The sequence below is a fragment of the Myotis brandtii genome, unplaced genomic scaffold (assembly GCF_000412655.1).
Source record: "Myotis brandtii unplaced genomic scaffold, ASM41265v1 scaffold250, whole genome shotgun sequence".
NCBI classification, from domain to species: Eukaryota; Metazoa; Chordata; class Mammalia; order Chiroptera; family Vespertilionidae; genus Myotis; species Myotis brandtii.
This window is the reverse complement of record NW_005359478.1, coordinates 3,092,737-3,102,252: the sequence shown is the minus strand read 5'-3', so window position 1 is coordinate 3,102,252 and position 9,516 is coordinate 3,092,737. Positions and strand designations below refer to the sequence as shown.

General features: G+C 56.9%; 1 protein-coding gene across 1 annotated transcript in view; it reads left to right on the top strand.

The window, feature by feature from the left end:
• The window catches only part of INSRR (insulin receptor-related receptor), a 16,490-nt gene extending 7,814 nt beyond the window's left edge, over window positions 1-8,676 (top strand). The window contains exons 8-22 of the mRNA XM_005867608.1: window positions 1,437-1,675; window positions 2,283-2,450; window positions 2,540-2,735; window positions 2,887-2,928; window positions 3,004-3,227; window positions 4,327-4,463; window positions 4,548-4,710; window positions 4,899-5,001; window positions 5,396-5,448; window positions 5,616-5,845; window positions 6,317-6,427; window positions 6,564-6,723; window positions 7,039-7,168; window positions 7,285-7,419; window positions 7,673-8,676. Of these exons, the coding sequence (XP_005867670.1) occupies window positions 1,437-1,675; window positions 2,283-2,450; window positions 2,540-2,735; window positions 2,887-2,928; window positions 3,004-3,227; window positions 4,327-4,463; window positions 4,548-4,710; window positions 4,899-5,001; window positions 5,396-5,448; window positions 5,616-5,845; window positions 6,317-6,427; window positions 6,564-6,723; window positions 7,039-7,168; window positions 7,285-7,419; window positions 7,673-7,973 (2,392 nt within the window). The 3' untranslated portion in view covers window positions 7,974-8,676. The remainder of the gene's footprint in view (window positions 1-1,436; window positions 1,676-2,282; window positions 2,451-2,539; window positions 2,736-2,886; window positions 2,929-3,003; window positions 3,228-4,326; window positions 4,464-4,547; window positions 4,711-4,898; window positions 5,002-5,395; window positions 5,449-5,615; window positions 5,846-6,316; window positions 6,428-6,563; window positions 6,724-7,038; window positions 7,169-7,284; window positions 7,420-7,672) is intronic.
• The last annotated feature ends 840 nt before the right edge of the window (window positions 8,677-9,516 follow it).

Here is a 9,516-nt window from a genome sequence, read left to right as displayed (position 1 = left end):
CTAGCGCGGGGACCAGAGGGGCGGGGCGGAACGGGAGCAAAATCCTCCTGACTGAAGGCAAGAGAAGGCAGGCTGAGAGGGTTACCCTCTTAGTCTGGACCCTAAATCGCACTCCCTGTAGGGTCCACCACCTCTGGCCTCTCCCCTCACCTTCATCCCTCCGCGTTTAGTCGGTGAGAGTGTCCTCAGATACACCGTATTGTGAGTTTGATCCCCAGTCAGGGTACATACAAGTAATAAATGCATAAATAAGCAGAACAACAAGCTGTGGGGCGTCAGGCAGCCAGGACCCTAAGTCGCACTCCCTGTAGGGTCCACCACCTCTGGCCCCTCCCCTCCCCTTCATCCCTCCGTGTGTGGTTTTCACCTCACCCAGGGAAATGGGGCGGGGAGTCAGGACTTCTGAGAGCCAGGGAGAGGCGCCCGCTGGGAAGGCTTGGATAATTAAACTTCAATTCACTATGCTAATATTCTGTACTGACCACACGCTCCTGCCCCGGCAGCGGTCTGGGGAGCAGCCACTAATTTGGCCAGTTTTCTATGCAGCGTGGCCAGCATTTCATTAAAGCCTGACGAAGGAAGGGAGCAGGGACGCTTGGGAGAGAGTGCACTGACCAAAGCCCGAGGGCTAGTGCTTAGGCCGCAGGAAGGACTTCCCCAAAAGCGTGGCCAGGACTCAGAAACAGAAGTCCTTACAGGAGAGATGGATTTGGGATGGCAGGCTGGGAGGGCAGGGGTGAGGGTCCTCCCCTCGTATGGTGGAGAGGAGGTGGGAGCCACCTGGCTTAGAAGCAGTCTCTGGGAATTAAAATTGAGAGGTCTTAGTTGCTTACTGAGCCCAGGGCCTGGCCCAGGAGGAAGGGAGAGAAGTCACTGGTGGGAGGCCTGCTCAGATGGCCAAAGCTCCCCTAGGCCTCAGCGGTAGGTGAAGGTCTCTAGCAGGGGGAGCTGCAGAGCTTGTTCAATACAGATTCCTGGGCCCCGCCCCTACAGAGTCTGACTCAGTTAGTCCTGGATAGAGCCCACGAACCTGCATTTCTAGCTAGCTCCCAGGTAATACTAAATCTTCTGGTCCCGGAACCATACTTTGAGGAGCACTAACATGGGTTGCAATGTAAATGTCACCCTCGGCTTGTGCAGCTGACAATCTGCACACCTATATTCAAGGGGCAGAGTGTCGTAGAGGTCCTTCAGGAAGCGCCCCGCCATCACTGCCTTGCAGTGCGGGTGTGGCCGTGCCCCCTCACAAACTATACTGTGGATCCTGCCTCAATCCAGCTCTGAGCAGACCCACTCAGTGCCACCAGGCACCTACCCCAAAGGGTGGACGCACATCAGCTTCTGGATGTCCTCATGCGTATTTGAAGAATGACAATAGCAATCCTGGGGTGATTCAGAGAGGAGGGGGCTGCTAGAAATTGGGGTGTGGTGTTCAGCCCATTCCAGAACGCTACGGAGCACATAGGTCCAGATGCCTGTGGGGCCCAGAGCTGGAACCTGCTAGATGTGGAGCTGCCCCTAAGCCGCAACCAGGAGCCAGGGGTGACCTTGGCCCCCCTCAAGCCCTGGACACAGTATGCAGTGTTTGTGCGGGCCATCACGCTGACCACTGCTGAGGACAGCCCCCACCAAGGAGCCCAGAGCCCCATCGTCTACCTCCGAACCCTGCCTGCAGGTAGGCCTTTGAGGGAGTGGGAGCTAGATGCCTGGGTCCTAGTGAGGATGGGGGAGCCCAGGCACCAGAAACAGAGATGCTGAGTCACCGAACACCTGGCCCATAGAGGCTGGGAGGCCAGATGCTAGAGTCCTAGAAGGAAGAGGGGGCAGGCTCTGGCCAGGTAGTTCTGTCCGTTAGAGTGTCCTCGATACACCAGTACTGTGAGTTTGATCCCCAGTCAGGGTGCGTACAAGTAATAAATGCATAAATAAGCGGAACAACAAACCTCTCTCTGCTCTCTCTCTCTCTCCCTCCCGTCCTCCTTCCCTCATTCCCTTCCACTCTCTCTAAAAATCAAAGGGGAAAAATATCCTCGGGTGAGGATTAAAAAAAGAAGAAGAATAGGGGGAATTCTCCTAGATCCTGGGAGGCTGTGGGTGGAGAGTGCAGGGGGAATAACTGGGCCAAATCAAGGGCCTTTGGGGACAAATACTCAGTAGTAGGACGAGGAGGTTGAGAGTCACCTATTCCTTGGGACAAGTGAGGGCTGGACTCAGAGACAGGGGCCAGAGACTATTTGAAAAGGGACCCGAAGCTTCTCAGTGGTACCCTCCTCACACCCCAGCGCCCACCGTCCCCCAAGACGTCATCTCCACGTCCAACTCCTCCTCCCACCTGCTGGTGCGCTGGAAGCCACCGACCCAACGGAATGGCAACATCACCTACTACCTGGTGTTGTGGCAGCGCCTGGCAGAAGACAGCGACCTCTACCTCAATGACTACTGCCACCGAGGTGCGCAGGGAGGAGGCGTGAGCGCGCGGGGACGGGGCGCCCGGCCTGGGGACCGCCAGTCTAACGGCCTCCCTCCCCTGCCGCGCCAGGCCTGCGGCTGCCCACCAGCAACAACGACCCCCGCTTCGACCAGGAAGACGGGGAACTCGAGGCGGAGATGGAGCCCGGCTGTTGCCCGTGCCAACACCCACCTCCGGGGCAGGTCTTGCCACCACTGGAGGCGCAAGAGGCCTCGTTCCAAAAGAAGTTTGAAAACTTTCTGCACAACGCCATCACCATCCCCAAGTGCGCCGGCCGGCGGGGCGGGGCGAAGGGGCGGGGCTTGGGGGCGTGTCTTGCCGAGGGTGGGGTGTGCTGGCGGCACCTGGTTGTGGGTGAGTTTAGAAGCGGTGCACCCCGTCTGCAACCGTGACAGGGCCCTCCCTGGTCTCTCCAGATCCCCCTGGAAGGTGACGTCCATCAATAAGAGCCCTCAAAGGTGAGCAGGGGAGGGGCCAAGGCTGAGGGGTGTGGCCGGGTGGGGGAGCCTGGCTCCGATTCTCGCCCTCCCTAGGGACTCCTCCGGGAGGCACCGCCGCGCCTCCGGGGCCCTCCGACTTGGGGGAAACAGCTCAGATTTCGAGATCCGGGAGGACAAAGTGCCCCGAGAGCGCGCAGTGCTGAGTGGCCTGCGCCACTTCACGGAGTACCGCATCGACATCCATGCCTGCAACCACGCGGCGCACGCTGTGGGCTGCAGCGCGGCCACCTTCGTCTTTGCGCGCACCATGCCCCACAGTGAGTGACCCACCCCACCTTCTACACCCACCACCGACCCCAAGCACCCTCTCCGATCAGTGCTCCAGCTAGCGAATTTGAGCTCCAGCTAACCCCAGGGCCTTGCTTTCATCCTCCTCCCAGTACCCGTAATCCTAGCGTTTCCTCAGACCTCCCAGGTTAGCCCCCTAGAGTTTGTATTTGAAGGTGAGAACATTAGAGAGTGCACTCACACAGCCTATATGGTATAGCCTACGACACACCTAATCTGTATGGTATAACCTACGACACACCTAATCTGTATGGTATAGCCTACTACACACCTAATCTGTATGGTATAGCCTACTACACACCTAGGCTGTATGGTATAGCCGATTGCTCCTAGGTTACAAGCCTGCACAGCATGTTACTGTACAAAACAACACGAATGAAATCAAGCACAAGAGAAAATGCAATCAAAAAGCACAGTAAACATGCAAGATGCAGCAGCCATAACACCGCATACTGTTTGCCAGCGACCATGTTTTATGAGTAGAAAGAGTACCCTCTAAAATAACGACAGCCCGCCTGGGTGGCTCAGTTGATTGGAGCGTCGTTGCCATACACCAAAAAGTTTGCAGGTTTGATTCCTGATCAGAGCACATACCGAGGCTGAAGGTTCAATCTCCTTTGAGGTGATCACAGGAGGCAACCTAGCCATGTTTCTCTCTCACATTGATGTTTCTCTCTCTCTCTCTCTCAAATCAATAAAAACATATCCTCATGTGAGGATTAAAAATAATAATAATGTGATGACAGAAAGTATATTATAAGAAATACAAAACCAGTACCATAGCGTTTGTTATCATCACCTATTATGTACTATGCACAGTTGTATGTGCTATACGTTTATACACTGGCAGCAAAGTAGGCTGGTTTACACCACCATCCCCACAAACAGGTGAGTGATGCTCTGTTATGGCATTAGGACAGGTACACAGTCAGGAGCAATAGGAATTTCCCAGCTCTATTATGACCTTATGGGACCCCCACCATATATGTGGTCCGTTATTGACAGAAACATCCTTAAGGGGCACATGACTGTCCTTGTGGCTGGGCTAGCTGATGCCCTCTCCCGCAGGAGAGGCTGATGGTATCCCAGGGAAGGTGGCCTGGGAGGCGGCCAGCAAGAGCAGTGTCCTCCTGCGCTGGCTGGAGCCATCGGACCCCAATGGACTTATCCTCAAGTACGAGATCAAGTACCGCCGCTTGGGAGAGGTAGGTGCCCCAGAAGGCCCCCTAACCCAGCCCCAGTCTGTGCCTCCATCCTTCTCCCAGCCAGCTGTTCCGTGTTGCCCTCAGGAGGCCACAGTGCTGTGTGTGTCCCGCCTGCGATATGCCAAGTTTGGGGGCGTCCACCTGGCCCTGCTGCCCCCGGGAAACTATTCCGCCAGAGTGCGGGCAACCTCACTGGCTGGCAACGGCTCCTGGACCGAAAGTGTCGCTTTCTACATCCCTGGCTCAGGTACACACAGCCCCTGTCCCAGACCTGTACTCGCAAACAGCGCCACCAGGTCCCTAGGCCCCCCATCCCATCCTCGCCCCATCCTCACCTCCCACTGAGGAAAGAGAAGTGTCCTCTACCCTCTGACTTCTCCACCTTTGACCCCACCCTCTGCTGCCCTCTGTTCCTGTCCACTGACTGGCCACCAGAGGAGGAGGACTCCGGGGGGCTGCACCTTCTCACTGTCACCCCCGTGGGACTCATGCTGCTCATCATTCTTGCTGCCCTTGGTTTCTTCTACAGCAAGAAGAGGTAAGAACAGGTCCTACTGGCCCCCAGCCGCCTTCTCTCCATGAGCCCTCAGCGTAAAGTCAGTGCAATCAGGAAGGAGTAGATGCTTGGTGTCAGGTGCCTCCTGGGACTGAATAAAAGAGGGAAATGGGGGCAGGGCTTTGGTTAGCTGGGGTCTAAGGATTTGCTGAGGAGGCAGGAGCCCTCTACACTGTCCTCCCTACTCCCTGGGTCTAAGGACGAAGACCCAGACCAGCTTAGAGAGTGCTTAGAGCTCCCCTAGGGGTCATCCTGACCAGGGCCGAGGGTGTTCAGGACTTCCCTCCTCCTTGCACTGTCCCTCTTCCTTGCCCTCTGATGTTGCTCCTTCCTTCCTGGGGACCTTCCAGCCTGACCCCCTCACCTTCCGTTGCAGAAACAGCACCCTCTATGCCTCTGTGAACCCAGAGTACTTCAGTGCTTCTGATGGTAGGTCCGGGGGTGAGTGGGCAGGTGGTGTGGACAAGAGACAGGAGGGGTGGAGAGGGAAACTTGCAGGAGACCTTTTTGGAGCAGGCAGCCGTGGGGCCTGAGCCCTTCAGAGGCGGAGTGGCAGACAGCAGTATCCTTGGCTTGTGACCCCCACCTCCTCTCAGTGTACATCCCTGACGAGTGGGAGGTGCCTCGGGAGCAGATCTCCATAATTCGGGAACTGGGCCAGGGCTTCTTCGGGATGGTATATGAGGGGCTGGCACAAGGACTTGAGGCTGGAGAGGAGACCACACCTGTGGCCCTGAAGACGGTGAATGAGCTGGCCAGCCCACGAGAACGCATTGAGTTCCTCAAGGAAGCCTCTGTCATGAAGGCATTCAAGTGTCACCATGTGGTAAGGGAGGCTCAGTGGCGTTGTCAGGGTCATAATTAGGTAGGAGGATAGTGTCAGGGATGAGGTCAGGGTACCATCAAGGTCAGGGTTGGGATTGTAGTTAGGACCCTAATTGGGGTAAAGGTCATGGTTGGGGTTAGAGTCAAACCAGGGTCAGGGTAGGGTCATGATAGAATCATGACTAGGGCTGAGATAAGTCATGCTTGGGGTCAATATTGAATGTCAAGATCATTATTGGGATCATGATTGGGATCAAGGTCAGAGTTGGGCCAATCATAAAGACTAGGATGATAGTCAGACATAATCAAGGTCATGGTCATTGTTAGGCCAGGATTAGAGTTATGCTTTTGCTTGGGGTTAGGATCAGGTTTGGTGTCTGGGTCAGAGTGTGGTCACAGCAGGCCAAGATTTTGGCCAGATGGGTCACGGAGAGCTGAGGGGACCTGCAACTAGGCTCTTTGTTCATCTCAGGTACGTCTCCTGGGCGTGGTGTCCCAGGGCCAGCCAACTCTGGTCATCATGGAATTAATGACTCGTGGGGACCTCAAGAGCCATCTTCGATCTTTGCGGCCCGAGGCAGAGGTGAGGACTGGGAGAAGACTCTGAGCCAATGAGCTGGAGAGTTAGAGAAAACTCCGGCATAGTTGTGGTGGGTAATCCTTGGTGAGTAGTCCTGCCTCTAGGTTTCTTCATCACCTGTCCCCTCTCCTGGCTCTAGAATAACCCTGGGCTCCCACGGCCAGCACTGGGAGATATGATCCAGATGGCTGGTGAGATTGCAGATGGCATGGCCTACCTTGCCGCCAAAAAGTTTGTGCACCGAGACCTGGCAGCCCGAAACTGCATGGTGTCCCAGGACTTCACCGTCAAGATTGGGGGTATGGAGGGTGCCAGGCAGGTGGGGGCAATCTGAGGAATTGAGAGACTCCTCCTAAGCTAGGTACCCAAGGACCCAGGCCTGGTCCACAGCTCTGTCCCTGGTAGTTACCCCCCACCCCCACCCCCGACCCTGAGTCTAAGTCTCCCTGTCCAAGTACAGAAGGGTCGGATGGGAGAGTCTCTGATATACTTAGAGCCCTCGCTTTCCAGGATTCTTAGAGACTCTGGAGGTGGAGAGATTGGGAGAGGTATTCCTGCGGCGGGAGCTAGTTAAGGCTCTGCTGCTCCACACCCTCTCCCCCCTTGCTTTCCAGATTTCGGGATGACTCGAGATGTGTATGAGACAGACTACTACCGCAAGGGCGGGAAGGGGCTGCTGCCTGTGCGCTGGATGGCTCCCGAGTCCCTCAAAGATGGAATCTTTACCACCCACTCGGATGTCTGGTGGGGCCTGGCTGGAGCAGAGGGCTCGGGGGATGCGGAGGTGGGGTCTGGGGAGAGGCCTGGGTGCAATCCCTCATGAAGGGTGCTGGGTTCAAGCCCTCCTGTGTGTCCTCCAGGTCCTTCGGCGTGGTGCTCTGGGAGATCGTGACCCTGGCTGAACAACCCTACCAGGGTCTGTCCAATGAGCAGGTGCTCAAGTTTGTCATGGATGGTGGGGTCCTGGAGGAGCTAGAGAGCTGTCCCCTCCAGCTGTGAGTCACCCAGCCTGCCCCGTCCACATCCCTGCTCTGCCTCCCCCTGTCCCCTGCCCTGGGACCTGGTCTACCTCCTCTGATGCTTTCACTTCTACGATGCCCAGCTCTGAGCCCAATTCTAAACCCCCACTATGATGCCCATTTACTCCCCTGTGACCAACCCCCCCCCCCACAACTCATCCTGACTGACCCTCTCAGTACAAGAGGCAGGGGATGTAGACCCTCTGACGCTGCCCTCCCACCCCACCAGGCAGGAGCTGATGAGCCGCTGTTGGCAACAGAACCCACGCCTGCGACCAACCTTCACCCACATCCTGGACAGCATTCAGGAGGAGCTGCGGCCTTCCTTCCGCCTCCTTTCCTTCTACTACAGCCCAGAGTGCCGGGGGCCCCGGGCTTCCCTCCTGCCCAGTGATGCGGAGCCCGACTCCCCACCGTCCCCAAAAGGGGCTTCCTCAGACTGCAGCCCTCAAAACGGGGGTCCAGGGCACCAAGGGGCACTCCCTTCCCTGTCTGATTGGCCTCCCATGGGCAGAGAGGAAGGGCTCTGACCTTTGTGGCTGAGAGATGTGCAGGCTTTCATACCCCCTGACCATGGGGTGGCCAAGGGAGGGGCAGACAGCAGGGGCAGGCAAGGTGGGGGGTGGTCAGAGCAGACTCACTGAGCCCTCCCTGAGGAAGGCAGCAAGGTCCCAGCAGGAGCGGAGACTAGGCCCTCACCGAGCCCCTTCTCAGCCTAAGAAGCGAGGGCCTGTCCACCCCAGAGGTCTTGTCGGGAGAACCCCACCCTCAGCCCTCAGGTCTCTGTGGACATCTGGGGCCATCAACACACTTGAAACCAGATAAGCGGCCAGAATGGGCCTGGATCCTTCTCTGTCCGTGTTTGGGCTGCTGGGAAGGACGGTCCACATAACTGCCTTTCTCATCACTGTGTGTCACCGCCTACCCTCTGCCTCAGACCCCAGGGGGAACGGTTCTCAGCCTGGCCCTTAGGCCTGCCCTCACTTCCTCCTCTCCTTTGCCATCGCAGGGATTTCCAAGCTTGGTGCTCCTCCTTCCTCTTCCCCTGGAAAATCCCTTGGAGTGAATCACCCCACCCCTCCCAGTCTCATCCCCTCAATCTCCCTCAGACCTTTTGATTATTAAGGCTTTAAGAGGTTTGCTTCCTCCCTGCCCTCACTCCTGCCCCCACCCCTCCCCTCTCCGGGGAAGCCACAATAAATGCCAATGTCTGTTTGTACCCTGGTCCCCAGCAGCCCATTGTCTCTTCATCTCTCTGGGGTTAACGCTAGATGAGCTTCCTCCCTCCCTCCTTCCGTGGAGATCTGAGGTGGTGACCCCGAAGCAGTGATAGGGGATGAATACACTGCTGTCAAACACCACCTCCTGAGGACCCGAGCAGCCAGAGTTGCCATGGCAGTGAAGCAGGACCATCCTATTGTCTGAGCTCAGGCGGCAGAAGTGGCTGAGCCAGCAGGGGACCCTGTATCTGGCCTCCCAGCCTCGCCAACCCATCCTGACACCTCATCATGAAGTTTTCCCTTGCTGTCTCCATGGGCAGACATGGTTTGAAGTGGGCAGAACAGGGGGCGGGGGAGCGCCTTGAGGACATCACCAGTCCCTGCTCAATGCCACTCAGGGAGGCAGGAGACACAAATCAGAGCAGAGTCTGTGTGTCTGGCGCCCCTCCCCCAGCAGAGAAGCCCTGGAGGCAGGTTGAAGGAGCACAGGGGAGTTCATTTCCCAGCTCTTATGCCAGGGCCATCAGGGCATTTGAAGGGAAAGAACCACAGATGAATGACTTAAAACCTTGGTGAAGGGGGGCAGCGGAAGGGGTTGGTCATAGCTCAGGACTTTTTAGCATCCTGTACCAGCGTTTCCTGCATCCAGATTCTCAGGGCTATAGCTCCTGCTGCCACACGCTGCCATACGCTGCCACTCCCTGCCACACACCTGGAGTCTGAAGAGATTCGCTCACTCCAGCAGCTGTCCCACAAACCACAGCTCATTAAGGCACCTGAGTGGACTGGGCATGAGTCTATGACAATTTCATATCCACTCCCCTGACAGGGTCAGGGTGGGCAGTAAGGATCG